General features: G+C 42.2%; 3 protein-coding genes across 4 annotated transcripts; 2 read left to right on the top strand and 1 right to left on the bottom strand.

The window, feature by feature from the left end:
* Positions 1-26: 26 nt before the first annotated feature.
* LOC110500257 (ragulator complex protein LAMTOR4) lies at positions 27-2,459 on the top strand. Its single transcript, XM_021577513.3, has 4 exons — positions 27-148; positions 466-549; positions 654-771; positions 910-2,459. Exons 1-4 carry the CDS (start codon positions 146-148, stop codon positions 1,005-1,007), a joined length of 303 nt encoding a protein of 100 aa, XP_021433188.1. The 5' UTR covers positions 27-145; the 3' UTR covers positions 1,008-2,459.
* A 575-nt stretch (positions 2,460-3,034) lies between these two features.
* Positions 3,035-6,747, bottom strand: arf4 (ADP-ribosylation factor 4). Its single transcript, NM_001160612.2, is given in 6 exon segments — positions 3,035-3,699; positions 3,884-4,009; positions 4,314-4,385; positions 4,597-4,706; positions 5,742-5,822; positions 6,539-6,747. Coding segments are annotated over 6 exon segments (543 nt in total). The 5' UTR covers positions 6,606-6,747; the 3' UTR covers positions 3,035-3,612.
* Positions 6,748-6,753: 6 nt separating this feature from the next.
* On the top strand, positions 6,754-20,930 carry LOC110500256 (GRIP and coiled-coil domain-containing protein 1). 2 transcript variants are annotated; one of them, XM_036957665.2, is made up of 4 exons: positions 6,867-7,125; positions 13,731-13,811; positions 14,028-15,208; positions 18,195-20,930. In XM_036957665.2, exons 3-4 carry the CDS (start codon positions 14,102-14,104, stop codon positions 19,572-19,574), a joined length of 2,487 nt encoding a protein of 828 aa, XP_036813560.2. In that variant the 5' UTR covers positions 6,867-7,125; positions 13,731-13,811; positions 14,028-14,101; the 3' UTR covers positions 19,575-20,930. The 2 variants fall into 2 exon arrangements, with proteins under 2 accessions (XP_021433187.3, XP_036813560.2); XM_021577512.3 differs by lacking the exon at positions 13,731-13,811 and having other exon boundaries at positions 6,754-7,125.
* Positions 20,931-22,331: the final 1,401 nt, after the last annotated feature.

The raw sequence follows: 22,331 nt of genomic DNA, 5'->3' as shown, positions 1-22,331 counted from the left end.
AAGTCGTGGTTTTTGTTTTCTGCCTCACAAAGGACAAAATCCTTCTATATCGGAATGACGTGACGTCACGTCAGCTGATGAAGTCACGTGAAGAAAGAGAGGAAACGCAGCAGATAGGCTTACTCATAGGGCAAAACAAGTGAACATGGCAAGTATAAACGCTTATATTCTGATTTACTGCGACTCTGCATTGTGTAAAAGCAACGTATTTAGTGGTTCATACTGTTGTAGCGGCTACATTGTAGCCTATATTTTGTGTACTGTAGTGCGCTTGATAGTTTTCTGGCTTCGATGTCTCGCTAGCTAGCTGTAAACACTGATTTTTTTGTGACCACTTTTACTGTTGACAAAAGCAGATGCAAAGGTATTCTCCTTAGAGCCTTAAACAGTTTGTGGTGGCAGATAACTGTATCTCTCCCACAGATCCTAACATGTGTCCATGCATGTCATTTGTTTGTGTTTTAGACTACTAGCACTCTGACACAGGGTCTGGAGAGGATCCCTGATCAACTGGGTTATTTGGTGATCAGTGAGGATGGCGTATTGGCGGTATGTTCACACAAACATGCGCACCTACATGTCCTGCCTGGTTGCAGCACGCCTATCTTCCACTCCATCTCATTCCCAACTACCCTGTTATTCCCTTCTCTCAGTCTGCAGGAGAGCTGGAGAATGATGAGCACACAGCGGGGGTCATAATGCAGATGATGCGGACAGCGTGCCGCTTCAGACTGCAGGGTGCTGCTGAGCCGCCCTTCAAACGCATGTCAGGTAAGTCAGACAACGCACACCTGGGTCCTAGAGTCACTCACACATGCGTGCACACACACACACACACACACACACACAGTATTGCTGCTCCCATCATGCCACTCTAACCAGACCTCCCTGTGTTTGATTTCTCCACAGTCATGCTGGAGGACTATGTGTACACAGTGACCGTGTCTGGTCAGAAGGTATTTGTGGTGAAACGTCAAAACAACCATAGGGAACCTGTAGTGGTGTAGAACCATGTAGTGAGGATGAAGGCCACCACTCCAATCAACGCACTCACACAGGACAGGGACTCAGTAATCCACTGAACTGTTCCGTTCCTATTTCTATAAGGTTTCAGAACAACAGAAGAAAGTACATATGAAGTTATACTGAACAAAAATATAAATGCAACATGCAACAATTTCAGAGATTTTACTGAGTTACAGTTCATTGAAGGAAATCAGTCAATTGAAATAAATTAATTATGCCCTAATCTATGGATTTCACAACTGGGCAGGGGTGCAGCCTGGGATGCCAGGCCCAGCCAATCAGAATAAGTTTTTCCCCAAAAAAGGGCTCTATTACAGACGGAAATACTCCTCAGCACCCCCCAATCCCCTATGTGAAGAAGCTGGATGTGCAGGTCCTGGGCTGGCGTGGTTACATGTGGTCTACGGTTGTGAGGCCAGTTGGACGTACTGCCAAACCCTCTAAAATGACGTTGGAGCCAGCTTATTCTAGAGAAATTAACATCAAATTCTCTGGCAACAGTTCTGTTGGACATTCTTGCAGTCAGCATGCCAATTGCAGGCTCCCTCAAAACGCATCGCGTTGTGACATAACTCCACATTTTAGAGGCCTTTTTATTGTCTCCAGCATAGGGTGCATCTTTGTAATGATCACGCTATTTAATAAGCTTCTAGATATGCCACACATGTCAGGTGGATGGATTATCTTGGCAAAGGAGAAATGCAGGGATAACAGGGATGAAAACAAATTTGTGCACAAAATTTGAGAGAAATAAGCTTTTTGTGTGTAATAAATCTTTTATTTCAGCTCATGAAACATGGGACAAACACTTTACATGTTAAGTTTATATTTTTGTTCAGTATAGATATTGAAGAATTCACATTGAATGGGCCACAATAGGCATCAAACTGCATGTGTAATCTTAATTGTTAACTTTTTGTAATGAGAAATGAAACAATAGTGCTGTGGTGTAGTATGTGACACAAATGAATTGTCGGTTTGTGTGTGGCAGTTAGACTGGAATTCAATCTATTCAGTTTATAGTATCAGCACACATGCTATTTAGTTTGAATGCTCCCCAACAATGTTTTCTTTAACATTTTGAATGTTGCAGATAGAAATACCTTGGATATAGCTGGCATCTTTAAATACTCAGAACAGAAGCACGTCTGTTCTACTTAATACATTTCTATGTAGTAATGTTGTGCCCTACTGAATGTGGCTGGATGGAAACTTATATTTTTGGGGGTAACTCTGTGCTGGTTTTTTTCTAACCTGAACTAAGTGTCATGAGTGTGCAATGTTGCTATGTAATTGCTATCGGTACAAATGTATATACACATGCAGTGACTGTTTTATCGTGAGCTATCGTCTTGGCATGTTAAATTGTGTGGGAGATTCAGGGCTTTATTTGATTACCTCAGCTTTGCTTATAAACATCCACATGCTTTGAACGTGTTTAAATGCCGTTTTAATGTCGCACTATGCTAAAATTTCTCTGCCATTTCCTGGTTGCTAAAGTTCTAATAGTTCGCCTAATTTCAGTTTGACAAAACCAGCAAGTATAGTGTAGAGAATAATTTGTAGCGTTTAAACTGCTGCGAAATATTTATTCTATAACGGAAAATATTAAGCTGTTATAAAGTACAAGATGCAAAAACTAAATGGAAGGGGAAGCATATAAATAGCACACCGAACAAATCTACAGCTCTGGTCAGGTCGACCAAAAAGTTAATGCAAACCATGCATATCTAAGTAGGATTTTAATCTGAAGATTAAGTGGGAGCACCTCTGAGGAGAATGGAACCGTTTTTATCAGCACTTGTTTTTTTTCTGCAAGATGCAATTGACTTTTCATAAAGTGTCAGTTGTTGACAAACCTAATTAGAGAATCCACTCTGCTTACTGTCCAAAAACACTGAACCGGTTTAGGCTAAAATTGTTATGAAGAAACATTCAACTATTCAAGGGTCTCAATGTCCCACCTCACCCAATCAGAGAAGACAAATGACAATGTTTCAACAATTGAGAAAAGAAAAATAACATTTTATTGCATCATAATGGCCTTTGAAATGACTGAAGGTCCTGCACTCTTCACATTGTTTAGGAATGGAACTGGCCTTCAGGTTCAGATCTCTGGAATGACTGAGTCAGGGGAGGCCATAGGGGTTTTACACCCGAAACAGCTCCAGATACCGTTTCCAACAAACTCCCGGTATCGCAATACACCCCCAACAAAATCTAGTGGCCCACCCTTCCATTCCACAATGATCAACATCAGAACACAACCATCATGTGAATCTATTTTATGTATTTTTAAAACATGCAACTTAAAAACAATTTTACTGTTGAGGAAGTTGGGTGGCAAAAAGAAAAAGTCTAAAACATCTGCATGTATGACAATGGGAATAAAAGGGAAGAATGATTAAAAAAGGTTTCAGAACAGGAACTGATCGCAAAGTCCATAACTGCAAGTTCTACCAGACAGACACTGAATTTAAAAAGTTGCAGTTTTTTTCCATTGATGTAATGCTCAGCCTGCACCCCTTCTACTCTTGCTCGCGTGTTCATATCTCGTTCGCTTCGGTCCGGCGATTTCTCCATTCTTTAGCGTTTCGACAGCTCGTTGGATAACCAGTCCAGTCCTTCGTATAGCCCAGTGCCCTGGGTAGCACAGGTAGCCTGGACATGCCACTGGAAGGAGAGACATAATGAGTTGCTGTACATAAATGCCAGTAATGTCATACATATGAATAACTCTGCAAAGCCACAGTGTATACTACATGGACCACATGTTTATCTGGTCAGAAATACATTTTACTGTACAACTCATTGGAAGGACTGTTCAAGTGATAGTGAGAAAGAGAGAGATGCTCACAACTCTGCTGCGCAAGCTCTGCAGGCCCAGTTTGTCTGTGAGGTCGCTCACTGCCATAGCGTTGGGCAGGTCCTGTTTGTTTGCAAACACCAGCAACACTGCCTCCCTCAACTCATCCTCCTGCAGCTGTAGAGAGAAATAAATGAGAATTGGTTAGGAGGACAAGGGGAGGGAAAAACATTTATGCAGGCGGCCATTGTCAATGGGAAACCATAGGCCACAGAAACAGAAGGCTGTGTGTGTCAATGATCAGTCACAATGGCAACTAATATAAATATAATTTTCCATTGAATTAATGTTTATTTGCCCATGCCAACCATGAGCTCATTTTAGGTTCCTTTTCACAGAAATACTGCAAATGCCAACACAAAAATAGTATTGTTCCTTGACCAAAAACAGTAGCTTAAATAGACATGTATGCAACATTTACCATTTTAGACAGCTCTTCTGCCGACTCTGCTACTCTCTCTCTGTCGTTGCTGTCCACTACGAAGATAAGGCCCTGTGAAGTCAAGGTTCAAAGGTCAGGCTACTGTTATTTTGTCTACTGTACATATTCACTTAGCTTTTTGGATAAACAAGAGGTTCTTTTGACAGGGTCCATTCTGACACATATTGATTCTAGCACTATTTGTATATTTGAATTAAGACATCAAAGATATGCTATGATGACCACTGATGTAAGTCACTGCTGTCACAGGTGTGTATCATACCTGTGTGTTCTGGAAGTAGTGCCTCCAGAGGGGTCGGATCTTGTCCTGACCGCCCACATCCCACACGGTGAAGCAAATGTTCTTGTACTCAACAGTCTCCACGTTAAAACCTGCTCGGTCACCGAAGAGCGAGAGAGAATCAGCAACAGGAATTCACACAGAGACTAGATCCAGTATCACCAGTCTGACCTCTACCAGCATAAACAGCTCTGGTCTAGATCATTATGGTAGAAATTAAGGTTCTGTATAAATGATAAGCAAATTAAAACCAATTTGCAATAGGAGTAAACTACTGCCTGTAGCTCAAATTAAATGAAAAACGATGGAATGGTGACCCAATTTTGTCTGATATTAGGTGGGACAAACCATTATTTTCTTCCCTACTTACTTTGACTAGGTGTTTAGACATGTATCAACCAATCTGCTCCATCTAAAGAGCCCCCTCACCCAGCAAGCCCCAACAGCTCTGGTGCATGGAGGCAGTGCAGCCATCTCTTTTTTAAATTGTATTTTTTTATTTAACAAGGTAAGTCAGTTAAGAAGACATTCTTATTTACAATGACGGCCTACTCCGTCCAAACCCGGACGATGTTGGGCCAATTGTGCGCTGCCCTATGGGACTCCAAATCATGGCCGGATGTGATACAGCCTGGATTCGAACCAGGTACTTTAGTGACACCTCTTGCACTGAGACGCAGTGCCTTAGACTGCTGTGCCCAGAACTATGGTCATGAAAGGCTTAAAAGCATTCACTTCTATACCTCACCGTCATGTCCAAATATATATATTTTTCTTAAATTTGACAGACTGAATTGTCGAGTGCACAGCTCTGTGTGGACCTTAATGTCCATTTCCATAACCATTAAACAGGGTAGGCCTACATCCGTGAACAATTGGACGTGATTACCATGGCATCAAAGATTGGGCTCAGTGTGTGTCATGCTACGTCAGTCACCAGAACAAGACATCAAAAGAAATCTTAATAATTTGCTCACAAGCTCAATGAGAAAGCAAGTCCCCCATTTAATATCAGATTACTGAGGAGATGCTTTTAAAGACAGTGCCAGGAGTTGAGAAGGCCCATGTTTTGCATATGGTTGTGTATGCTAGAGATCTATCCATCTTTGGCTCTGAGATTTTCTTACCAATGGTTGGAATAGTGGTTACAATCTCCCCCAGCTTCAGTTTGTAGAGAATAGTGGTCTTTCCAGCAGCGTCCAAACCAACTACAGAAGAAAATAGTAATGTCAAACTTCCCAATCATAATAAACCCAGATAGGTTACGTATTTTCCATTCAAAAAACAAGCAAGACAAACATATTGTACTGCAACATTTATGAAAGAGATAGGTAGCTATTACAAGAGGTCTATCTCGTGTCAAATGAAATCCCTCTGACAGCTGACAGAGAGGGAGGGTGCTTAGTTTTCCATCAGCGGCTGTCAAACGGCAATGATTTGGACAACGTATATAAATATATAGGGTAGCAACTGTGCCTTCAGCTCAAATTAGGAGCAACATCCACAACCCCAAAATATAGGCTAACACACACAGGTGGACAAGTTATGGTAAGAGTGATGTAAATGAGTCTAGATATTTTGTATTAAACTAGGGACCCATTATAAAAAGGTCACGACAGCTACAAACTTGTATAGTCCTGAGATGTGACGTAACTAAGCCATTCGTTGGTATTAAGTGAACAAACTACCAGTAATTATTGTGCAATAGCACAGTGTTATCCTAGCTAGTCTGTGTTCTTACTCCGATTGTTCTCAAAACGAGTAATGTTTACGTTACAAGACAAATAGAAAGACATAGTAAACTACCTGTTCACTTAACTGTAATATTTCACAAAAAGCAAAGTACATCCTTGATAATGGCAACCCCCTCCCACTAAGCTAGCTAACGTTAGCTAGCAGCCAGGTTGATAAAAGGATTGCTCACCCATAAGTATCCTCATCTGTTTTTTGCCAAAAAGCCTGGAAAATATCGACGAAATTGTTAGCCCCATGTTGTGAAAGAGCTCCGCGCGACGATACTTAAATAGAAAACCAAAGCTGTTTATTGTAACCAGACAGAGAGTGGGTGCAGCTTTCCTTTCGCAGTCTTTTCAGATGCCACGTCCAGGCCAACGCGGAATAAATGACGTCATCGCTTTCACATAACTTTATTCACAGACGAGTCTTCATTCATTTTTTCCTCTCTCAATCCTTCATTTTGCACCATGTCGCTATCGTTGATTTTTTTCATTGTACAATGCATACAGTGTATAGTATCAACATTGGCACAGAAGTCGTTTATTGAGCTTTTCATTGCACAAGACATACAGTGTATAGTATCAAAATGTGCTCAGAAGTAGTTTATTGAGAATGTTCAATACAGAGAATCTTCTGTGTTTGACAGATAACGGATTATTTCGCCCTTCGCAAGATGGCCGCTTTTACAGACTACTTCTGGTACATTCTTGCCTACTGTGAAGAACAGGAAGTAGCTTGGAAAACCATCGTTTCTTTACACGTCGTATTCCGAATGTGAGTTTACTTTAAAGTTATGATATTGCACATTCTGATTATATTATTGTACATTTGATTATACATCAGTGTATCGAACTGTTTTTTGAAAATGGTGTGCTTTCGAATAGAGCGAGGTCTTTCGTGAAGACCATTCCAGATGGTTGCGTAACTTAGCATGGCAACTAACTAACAAGCTAGCTAACTGTTAGCTGTCGAATAATACATTATTATTATTTGCAACTAGTCTGCCCATAAGCACGTCTGTTCATGTCGGTTGAAATCTGCCTCGTAAAGTAAACAGACCAGTACTATAGACAGTTAACACAGAACGGTACAGTGCTTCAGAAAGTTTTCATACCCCTTGACTTAATACACATTTTGTTGTTACAACCTGAATTCAAAATGGATTAAAATATTATCACCCATATTGACAAAGTGAAACATGCTTTTAGTACATTTTTGCACGTTTATTGAAAATGAAATATATAATTTAAAATAAAATGTCATTTGTCACGTGTGCCGAATACAACAGGTGTAGTAGACCTTACAATGCTTACTTACAAGTCCTTAACCAATAATGCAGATGCAACCAACAATGCAGGCAATGCACATAGTCTGGGTAGCCATTTGATTAGACGTTCAGGAGTCTTATGGCTTGAGGGTAGAAGCTGTTTAGAAGCCCCTTGGACCGAGACTCAAAGACTCCAGCCACCCGTGCGGAGCTAGGGTGGCTGGAGTCTTTGACCATATTTAGGGCCTTCCTCTGCCACCGCCTGGTATAGAAGTTCTGGATGGCAGGCAGCTTGGCCCCGGTGATGTACTGGGCCGTGCGCACTACCCTCTGTAGTGCCTTGCGGTCGGATGCCGAGCAGTTGCCATACCAAGTAGTGATGCAACCCGTCAGTATGCTCTCGATGGTGCAGCTGTAAAACCTTTTGAGGATCTGAGGACCCATGCCAAATCTTTTCAGTCTCCAGAGGGGGAATAGGTTTTGTCGTGCCCTCTTCACGACTGTCTTGGTCTGCTTGGACCATGTTAGTTTGTTGGTGATATGGACGCCAAGGACCTGCTCCACTACTACCCCGTCGATGAGAATGGGGGCGTGCTCGGTCCTCCTTTTCCTGTAGTCCACAATAATCTCCATTGTCTTGATCACGTTGAGTGAGAGGTTGTTGTCCTTGCACCACACGGTCAGGTCTCTGACCTCCTCCTTATAGGCTGTCTCATCGTTGTCGGTGATCAGGCCTACCACTGCTGTGTCATCTGCAAACTTAATGATGGTGTTGGAGTCATGCCTGGCCATACAATCACATTTACATAAGTATTCACATCCCTTTACTATGACACTACAAATTGCATCCAATTTCCTTTGATCATCCTTGAGATGTCACTACAACTTGATTGGCGTCTACCTGTGCCTAATTCAATTGATTGGATATGATTTAGAAAGAAACAGCTGCCTATATAAGGCCCCACAGTTGACATTGCATGTCAGAGCAGAAACTATACCATGAAGTCCAACGAACTGTCCGTAGATCTGAGATAGAATTGTCATGAGGCATACAGTACAAGTCAAAAGTTTGGACACACCTACTAATTTCAGGGTTTTTCTTTATTTTATTATTTTATTATTTTCTACATTGTAGAATAATCATGAAGACATAAACTATGAATTAACACATATGGTATCATGTAGTAATCAAAGAAGTGTTAAACAAATCAAGATCTATTTTATATTTGAGATTGTTCAAAGTAGACAACATTTGCCTTGACGACAACTTTGCACACTCTTGGCATTCTCTCAACCAGCTTCATGAGGTAGTAACCTGGAATGCATTTCAATTAACAGGTATACCTTGTTAAAAGTGAATTTATGGAATTTCTTTCCTCTTTAATGTGTTTGAGCCAATCAGTTGTGTTGTGACAAGATAGGGTTGGTATACATAACATAGCCCTATTTGGTAAAAGACCAAGTCCATGTTATGGCAAGAACTGCTCAAATAAGCAAAGAGAAATCATTACTTTAAGACATGAAGGTCATTCAATACGGAAAATGTCAAGAACTTTGAACGTTTCTTCAAGTGCAGTCGTAAAAAAAAACATAGGGCGCTATGATGAAACTGGCTCTCATGAGTAGGTGTGTCCAAACCTTTGACTGGTACTATCTGGGGAAGGATATTAAACCATTTCTAGAGTGTTGAAAGTTTCCAGGCAAGAAAGAACATGATATGGGAGGTGACCAAGAATCCAATGACCACTCTGACAGTACAATGGAGTTCCTTGGCAGAGATGGGAGAACCTGCCAGAAGGACAAGTCTCTACAGCACTTCACCAATTGGGCTTTATTAAAGAGTGGCAAGATGGAAGCCACTCCTGAGAAAAAGGCACATGACAGGATGCATGAAGTTTGCAAAAAGCTACGTGAAAGACTCTGAGATCATAAGGCTAAAGATTCTCTGGTCTGATGAGAGACAAAGTGAACTCTTTGGCCTGAATGCAAAGCGCTATGTATGAGAAAACCAGTCACAGCTCATCACTCATCTAACACCATCCCTACTGTGAAGCATGGTGGTGGCAGCATCATGCTATGGGGATGCTTTTCAGCAGCAGGGACTGGGAGATTTATAAAGATAGAGGGAACAATGAATGGAGCCAAATACAGACAAATCCTTGAAGAGATGAAAATAAAAGAGAGCCGCACACGCTAGGAGCTCAGATGCAATAATGTAATTACCAGCGTTTCGACAGCCAAGCTGTCTTCATCAGGATATAATCACATTCACTGCGGGATGACTCGTTTATATAGCGTCAAAAGACACAGGTGTCTGTAATCATGTCCAAGAGTGGCCTAATATCATTGGTTAATTATCAAATATTAAAATGGCATAAAAGAACAGCATACAAACAACAAATGGATAGCATACGATCATAAACTCTGGTCAGATAACCAAAAAAGAACATGACTTTTTGGCTATTCAACACCCTATAATTGCCACTTTCTATACCTTGCCAAAATTACACAAGAATGTTACAAAATCACCAGGACGCTATTGTAGCGGTCATTGATGCAGTTACGGCCCCTCTATCTACTTTTGTTGACTTTTTTATTAGACCACTCGCAGAACAGCTCCCCTCCTTTGTAAAGGAAACCAGCAGTATGATCTCTATCATTGAATCTCTTGATCCTCTCCCTGAGAATACCTTTTTAGTTACTTTTGATGTTGAGTCGTTATACACAAATATTCCACACGAGGGCGGTAATTGAAGCTATGGAACATTTTCTTCTGCAACGTGACCCTATTGAACTACCTTCCAGTGCATGCATTATAACATTGGCTGAAAAAGTACTCACACATAACTATTTCATGTTTCTAAAGTATTTCTTTATTCAGACGAAGGGTACTGCTATGGGATCCCCCATGGCTCCAAACTATGCTAATGTGTATGTGGGTTACATGGAGAAACGGTCTATTTTCAATCCTCTCAAAAATGTTTTCTTGCCTCTCAAATGTTTTCTTGCCTAACATCATTATTTGGAAACGGTATATTGATTATATTTTTGTTCTATGGAGGGGTGATGCAAAACAGCTCCAGGCATTCCATGCTTTTCTTAACTCCTGTTCGGATCATTTGAGATTTACTATGCACACGTCAAATCAGTTTTCTTGATCTTCTGATCTTGTGTGAAGATAATGTTCTATACACTGATCTTTACAGGAAGCCTACTGATCGTAACAGTTTGTTGAGGGCTGATAGTTGTCACCCACTTCCCTTGAAAAATAGTTTGCCCTACAGCCAATTTTGTCGAATCAAAAGAGAACAAGAACAATCAGATTGACAGAAATGTGGCTGAGACTCAAAGAAAGTTCAAGGATATGGGCTACAAAAATAATCAGATTAATATTACCATTGAGAAAATTCAAAACAAAATGAGACATGACCTTTTTCAAGATCAGTCTCGCAAAAAGACGCATTCTTGTGTTCTAACTACCCGCTATTCAAAGTGCTCTGAACAAATTAAGGGAATCGTTCACAAATATTGGCACATTCTAAAATCCGATGATAGTCTCGGTAATGTGTTTTCGGACCTTCCCTTGGTCGTATTCTCGCGGGGCAGAAATCTCACAGACCAATTGGTACACTCTGATTTACCACCCCAAGATATTCCTGAACAACGTCTATTTGCGCCCCTACTGGATGGAAACTACAAATGTAATGGCTGTGCTCAATGCAATGGCACTTCTAAATGTAGATCCTTCAAACACCCATAAACAGGGAAATCGATCCCAATAAAAGGTGTTATCACGTGCTCCACTAAGGCAGTTATTTATCTTATAACTTGTCCTTGTTGTAAAAATGATGTAGGTAAAACAAAGCGCGAATTAAAAGTACGTATCTCAGAGCATCGTAGCACCATTAGGTGTAAAAACTTTACTTACCCAGTTGCGGCCCACTTCTTGGAGGCAGGCCACTCGATTTCGTCTCTGCGTTATATTGGCATCGAACATGTCACCCTCCCTAGGAGAGGGGGTGACCTTGATAATTTATTGTTAAAACGAGAGGCTGCCTGGATCTTTAACTTAAAGACCCTTGTTCCCTTCGGTCTCAACGTAGACTTTGATCTGAAGCCATTCTTGTGATTATTGTGACTTTGCCATTGAACTTGTTTGTAAGCTTGTGTAGTCGAAAATGAATTTATGATCGTATGCTATCCATTTGTTTTTGTATGACATTTTTAATATTTGATAATTAACCAATGATATTAGGCCACTCTTGGCCATGATTACAGACACCTGTGTCTTTTGACACTATATAAACGAGTCATCCTGCAGTGTTTGTGATTATACCCTGATGAAGACAGCTTGGCTGTCGAAACGTTGGTAATTACATTTTTGCATCTGAATTCCTAGAGTGTGCGGCTCTCTTTTATTTTCAAGTTTTCTACTCCGCTAGCCAGCACCTCGTCTAAATAGGTGTGCGTTTCTTTTTCTTCTAGAAAATCCTTGAAGAGAACCTGCTTCAGAGTGCAAATGATATTACACTAGGGGAGAAGATTTACGTACCAACAGGACAATGACCCCAAGTAGACACATCTCAACATCAACTGTTCAGTAGAGATTATATGAATCAGGCCTTCGTGGTTGAATTGCTGCAAAGAAACCATTACTAAAGGACATCAATAAGAAGAAGAGACTTGCTTGAGCCAAGAAACACGAGAAATGGACATTAGACCGGTGGATATCTGTCCTTTGGTCTGATGAGTCCAAATGTGAGATTTTTGGTTCCAACCGCCGTGTGACGCAGAGAAGGTGAACGGATAATATCTGCATGTGCAGTTCCCACCATGAAGCATGTAGGAGGTGTGACACTTTGCTGGTGACACTGTCAGTGATTTATTTAGAATTCAAGGCACACTTAACCAGCATGGCTACCACAGCATTCTGCAGCGATGAGCCATCCCATCTGGTTTGCGCTTAGTCGTACTATCATTTTGTTTTTCAACAGGACAATGACCCAACACACCTCCAGGCTGTGTAAGGGCTATTTGACCTAGAAGAAGAGTGATGGAGTACTGCATCACATGACCTGGCCTCCACAACCCCCCGACCTCAACCAAATTGAGATGGTTTGGGATGAGTCGGATCACAGAGTGAAGGAAAAGCAGCCAACAAGTGCTCAGCATATGTGGGAACTTTTCAAGACTGTTGGAAAAGCATTCCAGGTGAAGCTGGTTGAGAGATTGCCAAGAGTGTGCAAAGCTGTAATCAAGGCCAAGGGTGGCTATTTGAAGAATCTCAAATGTAAAATATATTTGGATTTGTTTAACACTTTTTTGGTTACTACATGATTCCAAATGTGTTATTAATAGTTTGATGTCTTCACTATTATTCTACAATGTAGAAAATAGTAAAAATAAAGAAAAACCCTTTAATGAATAGGTGTTCAAAATCTTTTGACCGGTAGTGTACAGCCAAAGCAATGCTGGAATGGCTTCAGAACAATAATGTGAAAGTTCTTGAGTGGCCCAGACTTGAATCTCATTGAAAATATGTGGAAAAACTTGAAGATTGCTGTTCACCACTGCTCCAAATTGAACTTAACAGAGCTTGAGATAATCTGCAAGGAAGAATGGGAGAAAATCCCCCAAATCCAGATGTGCAAAGTTGATAGACATCTTAAAGATGTAATCGCCACCAAAGGTATTTCTCCTAAGTATTGATTCAGCGGTGTGAATACTTTTATTTTCAATATTAATATGATTTACAAACATGTCTAAAAACATGTTTTCACTTTGTCATTATGGGGTATTGTGTGGGGAGATGGGTGAGAAAAAAAACAATTTAATTTATTTTAAATTCGGGCTGTAACACAACAAAATGTGGAATAAGTCAATGTATTGTTAGGTTCTTATTTCTCAGAGTAAATAACCCACAGATACTAGAGAAGCTTTAACCAAGTTTAATTCTTCCCAAAGGTTCTGTACAGCTGTAATCAGACGGCAAAACATTTCTCACATCACAGTTATATACCTCCTACTTAAGACACTCCCTCTCTTCAATCCTTAGTTTATGGTTTAACAGGAATTGAGTAACAAGATCCCAAACCCTTATTACTCCCTTCAGGTGACCTGTTCTCACCTCCTGACCTCAACCCCTCCTTCACCTAATCCACAGATGTCCATCTGTCTCCCCTGTATCAACACGGTGCTCTGCTCCCGTCCACCCAACACATTCCACAGCTACCTGTCCTTCTACAGAGAACCCCTAACTGTCTCCTTTGATTCTATCTATCATTTATTTAATATCTCAATGTTCAAAATGTCGAACCCAACAGTATCTTTGGCACTAACGTTAGCTTGCTACTATTTTATGTTTTATCATGCTGTCTAACAATGGTTCCTCTTACTATATCCCATGCAGGTTTTTGAGCCAGCAATCATGGATCTCAGCTGAAAGTCAAGCAACTGAAAATAAAACCAAAAACCCACTGAGCCATGGAGAAGTTTGGGATGAGCTTTGGGGGTGGCCCCAGCAAGAAGGAGCTTGTGGACGCCATAGAGACTCAGAGAAAGCAGTTGGTCCAGTATCAAACACGCTTCAAGGATGTGGTCAGGGCCTACAAGAGCCTGCTGAAGGAGAAGGAGGCTCTGGAGGCTAGTCTCAAGGTACTGACCGTCTCCCAGGAGGTCGACCTCAGCCAGCGTGGAGATGACGGCTCTGCCAGTGGCAGCCATATGACCTATGACTTCCCAGATGATCACTGCTCCATGCACAGCGAGGACAGTCTGGACACAGCAGCCTCCGCCGACACTGCTACCAGCATTACCAGTGGGAGCACCAAGGGCGACCAGGCTGAAGAGGACCAGGGTAGTAGCCCAGGAGAGATGGGGGCGACCGGGCCTGGAGGCCCCTCAGTGTCCCAGAGGTCTGAGGAGGCTAGTAGGTCAGAGAGCGGTATCAGCTCCAGCAGTAGTGGAGGGTCTGAGGTTCAGCAGCACCTAACACCCCCACCCACCTCTTCTATGGAGGCTGACCGGAGGGTCCTCCAGCTGAAGACCCAACTGACCACCCTGACCAGCTCCCTGGCCACGGTCACGCAGGAAAAGTCCAGGATGGAGGCCAACTTCCAGGCCGACAAGCGGAAGATCAAGCAGGACATGGATGCGCTCCAGGGGAGGCTGGAGGAGTCCAGGAGGCGGCATGAAGCAGAGATCCATGCCCTGCATGAGCAGCTGGCGGAGAGCAAGGCTCGGGTTATAACCCAGCAACATGAGAGAGAGCAGGAGCAGGGTGACCACGCCCTCATGCTCAGAGAGCTCCAAAAATTGCTGCAGGAGGAGAGAAGCCAGAGGCAGGATGCTGAGCTTCGGCTGGAGGACACTAGGGAGGTCCTGCTGGAGGTTACACAGGCCGCAGATCGAGGGCACGATTATGAGGCCCGGCTAAAGGAGGTGACCCAGCAGAGGGAGGAGATGAGGAGGAGCCTTCAGACTGCGGAGGCAGAGAGGAACAAGCCAGACCCACGGGTGGAGGAGCTTCAGCGGGAGCTGGCGACACTCAAGAACCACTTTCAGCAGCAGATGCAGCATGAGATCAGAAAGGTATGGTAATGCTTAGGAAGGACTGCAGAGTAAATCCATTTGAATTCAATCACATTTTAACAGCATTTAAATAACACTTTTCATGCATGTTTCCTCATGGAGAAGTGGTCAGAAAGGGACTTTTTGGAACTGAATGCCAAAACATTCAGGAGATAAAGGTACTCAGTTGACCCATTTTTCTTACAAGCAATTCCATGGTAACGGAATTACACTTTGACTCTGATTTTTCACTTCAAAATGTATGCCAAACAAAACCATTGATTTCAAAGTTCAACATACCATACTCTATGTACAAGGACTAATTTGAACAATTTACACAGCATTTCATAAAAACACATTTACTGGAAGAACTGTGCAGATGCAAAGTTTGGTAACAGAATTACAGTAAAATCTCCCTCAGTTTTTTATCCACGTTTTCCAAACACTTTGTTAAATATCTGCTCTGAATTAAGAGTCAATTTTTTTTTTTAATGTTGGTTACTGAACTACAGTAGGTGAAGTGGATTTACACCCGGTAACGGAATTACATCATAGGTCCCTGATCTGTACTATCCAGAAATGCATAATTATGGAAATGAATATCATTCTCTTCATGGTGATATATCCTGAATAGGTACGCAAAGGTAGACATATGCAATATCTTCCTTTTGCACATTTGGGTATTATTCTACACACTGGCTATTATTACAATGAACTCTGCCCCCAAACAAGACCTCATTTGGTTGGTCTTTACCAGGCCAAATCTGAACCAATCATAGAAGTCTTATGTTTCACAAGTTTGGACATCACAGTAGAGTTCAGTACAGTAAAGTAGATCTGTACAGTACAATGAAGTACATTGTACTGTACAGTACTTTTCTTTACTGTGCTCTACTGTACTGTCCAAACTTGGGAAACATTGAAGTCTGTGATTGGTTCAGATTTGGTCCGGCCAGGGCGGACTGACTAAATCTCAAGAACTTTGCAACGTCCGTGGACATCTGGTGTCTGTCGGTGCTCAGCGGGCGAGGATGCTTTTTACAGTAAATGGAAAGGGGGTAGGTGTCAGTAAGAGCCGGGAGATTGTAGCCAATTCAATTGCGTTAATTCCGTTACAGATTTTATAAAATATTTACAAGTTTGAATCCCTTATTCATTCATAAACAAACTTGATATCAGTAAACACACTAGCTAATTGGTAGGTCTACCTTGTTACTTCTGTGAACTTTCATTATCCTCCCTCATGAGGGAGAGAAATGAGAAAATATCTTAACATGTGGGTTTTTAGTGACAGAATTACAAGGCAATTTTTATTAAACTTACAAAAGGCAAATTTATCCAAAACTAAATGTGTTGACAATTTAATTTCACAAAAATATACTATTTTGACACTCAATTTGACATGCTCCTGTTTATTTTATTTACCCTTATTTTACCAGGTAAGTTGACTGAGAACATATTTTATTTTACAGTTTAGGACCTGGGGAGGAGAGGGGAGGAATGAGCCAATTGGAAACTGGGGATGGTTAGGTGGCCATGATGGTATTAGGGTCAGATTGGGAATTTAGCCAGGACACCGGGGTTAACACCCCTACTGTTACGATAAGGGCCATGGGATAGAGAGAGTCAGACCATAGAGAGTCAGGATACCTGTTTTTAACGTCCCATCCGAAAGACGGTACTTCCCATGTTGGCGCTCTTGTCCATTTAAAGATGGAAATACCCATACCCTACCATACCATTAGACATCCATGTCTTCATCACTGTAAAAATTTCAGTTTGATATATAATTTAAAAGCTTCCAAACAGGGTTGTCAAACTTTTATAATTTCTTTAAAAAAAATTTAAAAAATTGACTTTTTTAACCTTCAACGTCAATTATCTAAAAACGTGAACTCTTATTTTTTTATTTGCACATGTTGTAGCTTAGACCCTGTTGTGCCTGCCATCGGTGAAGACACAACATGCTCTTGAATACAGGTTGGGTGTCATTTCAATCATAGAAATGTAATTCATAGAATGGACCTATCCCTTCAGACCACTGCAATTTAGCTGGTACACCATTTAAATTGAACTTCTAATTACTACCACAAAGATGGTCACCTGTCCACCTACTGTTGAATGTCAATTTAAATGGTCATGTCTATTCTATTATCTATATTTATATGATTTCAATAGGTTTCCTATTGAGGATTGAAAGTATAATTGAAAACCGATATTCCCATTCAAGTCAACATTCTCTGATGTGTGGACCTCCAACCATCTTTGGGGTACCATTTGAAAGTTGACGTTTCAATTTTATTCCCATTTTAGTACATTTATCAGCCAAAACTTGACACCCACCCTGTATTAAAGAGCATGTTGTCTCAACCGATGGCGGTAACAACACAAAAACCTTAGATTATATAAAATAGGGTCTAAGATACAGCGTATGCAAATAATCTGAGTTTACACGTGTTTATATAATTTATGTTTTAAGTAAAAAAAAAAAATTTTTTTTTTCAAGAAATTATAAAATTGTTTGACAACCCTGATTTTAAGCTTTTAAATGATATCAATCTCCACAGTTGGATATTTTCCAGTGATGAAAACATGGATGTCTCATGGTATGGTGGGGTATGCAAAAATGGGCACATTTGAGCACCTACATCTCTTGAATTTTTTTGGCATTGTTTCAAAACGTCACTTTCTGGGCGCTTCTATAATGGGAGGGTTTCCTTCAAATCAAAAGGGGTGCTGTCAGAAAGTGATTGAGTTGAAATGGATTCACCCTGCACTAATTTCACATGTATCCTGTATTAAGGTGAACGACTTAAACATATATAAAATATTTGATGACCTGAATTTTAACACTATATTCAACAACCCTTGACCTCTTGTATTAGAAACAGCTTGATAAAACATAAATGCCATGGCAGAGAATAACATCGCATTATATGTACTGTTGTCTTCCATTGTCTATTTGTGTCTCATGGCTGTCATTTCCCTGTCCCCTCTCCATCTGCAGGTGTCGCAGGCAGAGGAGCGTCTGCAGGGGCAATCCCAGCTGGAGGAGGGCCGTGTGGCCAGCCTGGAGTTGCGAGTGTCTGAGCTGTCTGAGCTGCTTGGGGCCTGCGAGAAGGCCCGGCAGAGGGACCAGCAGAACGCCCACTGGCTGAGAGAGCGCATCCTGCAGCTGGACACGGAGAACAAGACCCTGGCCATCGCCGCTTCCACCCGCGGTTCCCCCCTGGACCTCAGCATGGACGAGGCCAACCTGGACGTGAACGTGCTGAAGGAGCGCCTGGAGAAGGTGAAGAGACTTCTTCTGCTAGCCACACAGAGGAACCACCCAGAGCAGACCATGGAGATAGAGAAGATGGCTGAGATGGAGGGGCGGCTGGGTCAGGGGACGGGCAGTTGGGGAGAGTCGTCAGACGGGGAGAAGGCCTCTGCGCTGTACTACCAGCAGGAACTGGGGCAGCTGAAGGAGGAGTTTGAGCGCTACAAGGTGCGGGCGCAGGTAGTGCTGAAGAACAAGAACGCTAAAGACTCTAGCCTTGCCAAAGAGCTGGAGGAGGCCCGTGACCAGCTGGCTGAGCTCAAGGAGAAGTACATCAACCTGCGTATCCATGGCGACGAGGCGGAGGCCAAGCACCGCCGGGAGCTGGAGGAGTGTCAACAGGGGAAAGGGATGCTGCAGCAGGGTCATAAACAGGAGCTTGACCGGGCTGAGGCCCAATACAGAGAGAGCCTCCTCAGGCTGGAGGGGGAACTGCACCGGCAGAGGGACCGCACCATGGCCCTACTGCAAGAGAAGGACCAGGAGTTGGAGAAGCTGAAGTCTATCGGCTACAGTCTCGCTGGTTACAGAAGCCACCACAGCGACGAAGGAGAAACGGGGGCGGACTTCAGAGCGACCGCGGACGGCGGCAGCAACAACAGCAACAACGCCAACAACATGGATGACTTGGCGCAGGAGGAGAGTGACATCATCACCCATGCATTGCGGCTGGCAGGGCCCAACGAGCCCACGCTCCTCCTGTACGTCGAGCAGCTGGCAAGAAAGGAGGTGGAGATCGGCTCGCTGCGGCGGCAGAAGCACCGGCTAGAGGAGGACGTGCACCAGCTGCAGGGGAAGCTGATCGCAAACGGGGAGCGCTACGACGAGGAGGTGGCTGAGCTCCGCGGCAGGCTGGACAAACGGCACAGGGACCAGGGCAGGGAGGGGGCCAACTTGGAGTACCTCAAGAACGTAATCTACAAGTTCCTCACCCTTCAGGACACCAGGGGGCGTCAGCAGACCCTCACAGCCATACTGACCATCCTGCACTTCAGCCCTCAGGAGAAGCAGGCGGTGGTCAAACAGCACCAGAACCAGGCGTGGTGGACGGCAGGGATGAGGTAATGATGATGATGATGATGATGGGAGAAGAAGAGTTCAGCTCCTCACTCTGCAAATAATGAGAACTCATTTGAATTAATCTCCCGACAGTCAACAAGTGTGTGTTTTAGTTTTCCTGAATAAAGGCTATTTATTTTGGTGTGTTGTTTTCCCAGGATTCCGGTGTGGTGTCACGCATAACGCAGTCATTTTGAATAAAGTCTTGAGGAAAATAAAATGTAATCAACAGTGTCAAAGCGCAAATGTTGATCGCCATTTCATTTTCCTCAAGACTTTATTCAAAATGATTGCTTTATGCGTGAAAGAAGCACACAAAACATTGGATTTTGCAATATAATCAGTGGATATTGAAGTGTGGGTTTTGTGTTTGCCACTATGTGAAGCTGCATGTTTGGTTGTTTTGATTCTTTGATAAGATAGAATCAAAGCATGAGGCTCACATCTGTGTTTCTGTCAAAGGAAGGTAACCAAATATTGACCGTTCTTACACGGGGACAAGGACAGGATCTGTTAACTTTTAGATAACAAAGCTCAGTCTAATAATTGGCCTGTCTGTGTAAACATAGCCATAATTCTGTTTAAAGGAAAGATTCCCTGTTCAAGCAGGCAGAAATATATGATGAGTTTTGCGTCATTGAAATAAAGCCAATTAGTGGGAAAAATTATGCTAAACTCTTCATACCGACTGTATTTCTGTCTGCTTGAAGGGCGAATCACTCCGATACACATGAAAACATGAAATGACCATGGGAATCGATAGAACATTGCTCAGAGATGCACAAATACGATAGAAGATTCTAAATGGGTAAATCTTTCCTTTTAATACTGAGTGCATCAGTAGCTTTAAAGGGATTCTTCAGGATTTTGGTAATGCCTTTATCTACTTCCCAGAACTCATGGAATCCATTTGTATGTCTCTGTCTGCAGTTGGAAGGAAGTTGCTAACTAACGTTAGCGCAATTGCTAACTAGCGTTCACACAATGACTGGAAGTCTATGGTAACTGCTATTATGCTAGTAGATACCTTAGACTTCCAGTCATTGTGCTAACACTAGTTAGCATTGGCTCACTGAACTAACTTCATAAAGTCATAAAAATGGTATCCATGAGTTCATCTGACTCTGGGGAAGTAGATAAAGGGCTTCATTGCCAAAATCTCAAAGTGTCCCTTTAATGCTAGATCTCCTGTATGTGTTGTACATAATTGTATGATAATCTGAGGGCTAAAAAGCTGAATACTTTGGTAGGTAATTACAGTATTTTCTAGTATACCATTTTGTGTGGATAATACAATGCTTATTGTTGAAATGCATATTTTTGATTCCCTCAACATGAAAATTAAACAATTTTTCTCAGCGATTCTGTAAACGTGTGGTGTATCACAGCCTTTGAGTTGTCATTCAGCACTGTTGTTTCCAAATTTTATTAGTAACGCTAACAGTATATTAGCATCAGAAACCATTTTCTTTTAATATAAAAAATAATATATAACTATAGGTTATTATAAATAAGTAAACACCAGGATCCAAATAGTATATCAGTATTATCAATACTCTTATATGAAAACTGCAGTTTACTGCTTCCCTAGTGACCAAATGCCATTACAATACTTCACAAAAAAAACTGAAGAAAAAGTATTTAAGTACCACATATACTGTACCTATTTGAGAAACTATAGGGCTGTGTTTACGCAGGCAGCCCAATTCTGATATTTTTTTCCACTAATTGGTCTTTTGACCAATCACAGATCTTTTCACATCTGATCTGATTGGTCAAAAGACCAATTAGCGAAAAAATCATAATTGGACTGCCTATGTAAACACAGGCCTAGTAGACAGACAAAAGGGAGTGCAGTGAATGAGGTAGAAGCCCTGATCAGCTGCATTCGTTTTACATTAACTGGTAACCGGCAATGTAATGAGTGGTTGTAGAAAGATGATGGGGCTTTGGCTAGGATTGGCACTGTCAACTTTAAACAAAAACAACTGCCCATACCCACAAGAGATGATGCATGTATTACGTGTGTTTTATGCACTCATTAAAGATATAAGCTCAGTTTCAGCCATGTCTACTGTGCACCAAGTACACTACATGGCCAAAAGAATGTGGACACCTGCTCGTCGAACATCTCATTCCAAAATCATGGGCATTGACAGAGTTGGTCCCCTCTTTGCTGCAATAACAGCCTCCACTCTTCTGGGAAGGCTTTCCACTAGATGTTGGAAAATTGCTGTGGGGACTTGCTTCCATTCAGCCACAAGAGCATGAGTGAGGTCAGGGCTCTGTGCAGGACAGTTAAGTTATTCCACACCGATCCTGACAAACCATTTTTGTATGGACCTCGCCATTCTGAAACAGGAAAGGGCCTTTCCCAAACTGGTGCTACAAAGTTGGAAGCACAGAATCGTAAGCGTTAAGATTTCCCTAACTAAGGGGCCTAGCCCGAACCATGAAAAACAGCCCCAGACCATTATTCCTCCACCAAACTTTACAGTTGGCACTGCATTCAGGAATGTAGGGTTCTCCTGGTATCCGGCAAAACCAGATTCATCTGCCAGATGGTGGAGCGTGATTCATCACTCCAGTCCAATGGCGGCGAGCTTTACACCACTCCAGCCAACGCTTGGCATTGCGCATGGTGATCTTAGGCTTGTGTGTGACTGCTCAGCCATGGAAACCCATTTCAAGAAGCTCCCGACTAACAGTTATTGTGCTGACGTTGCTTCCAGATGCAGTTTGGAACTCGGTAGTGAGTGTTGC

This window comes from Oncorhynchus mykiss, chromosome 21 (assembly GCF_057628025.1).
Source record: "Oncorhynchus mykiss isolate SJ-2025 chromosome 21, ASM5762802v1, whole genome shotgun sequence".
NCBI classification, from domain to species: Eukaryota; Metazoa; Chordata; class Actinopteri; order Salmoniformes; family Salmonidae; genus Oncorhynchus; species Oncorhynchus mykiss.
Note: the sequence above shows the minus strand (reverse complement) of the source record. Positions and strands in the feature narration are given on the sequence as shown.

Excerpts from the sequence above, each read along its gene's own strand:
- LOC110500256 (XM_021577512.3), top strand. The coding sequence starts at position 14,102 with ATGGAGAAGTTTGGGATGAGCTTTGGGGGTGGCCCCAGCAAGAAGGAG. Across the intron at positions 15,209-18,194 it reads TGCAGCATGAGATCAGAAAG|GTGTCGCAGGCAGAGGAGCG; the intron begins GTATGGTAATGC and ends CTCCATCTGCAG.
- LOC110500257 (XM_021577513.3), top strand. Across the intron at positions 550-653 it reads GTGAGGATGGCGTATTGGCG|TCTGCAGGAGAGCTGGAGAA; the intron begins GTATGTTCACAC and ends CCCTTCTCTCAG. Across the intron at positions 772-909 it reads GCCCTTCAAACGCATGTCAG|TCATGCTGGAGGACTATGTG; the intron begins GTAAGTCAGACA and ends ATTTCTCCACAG.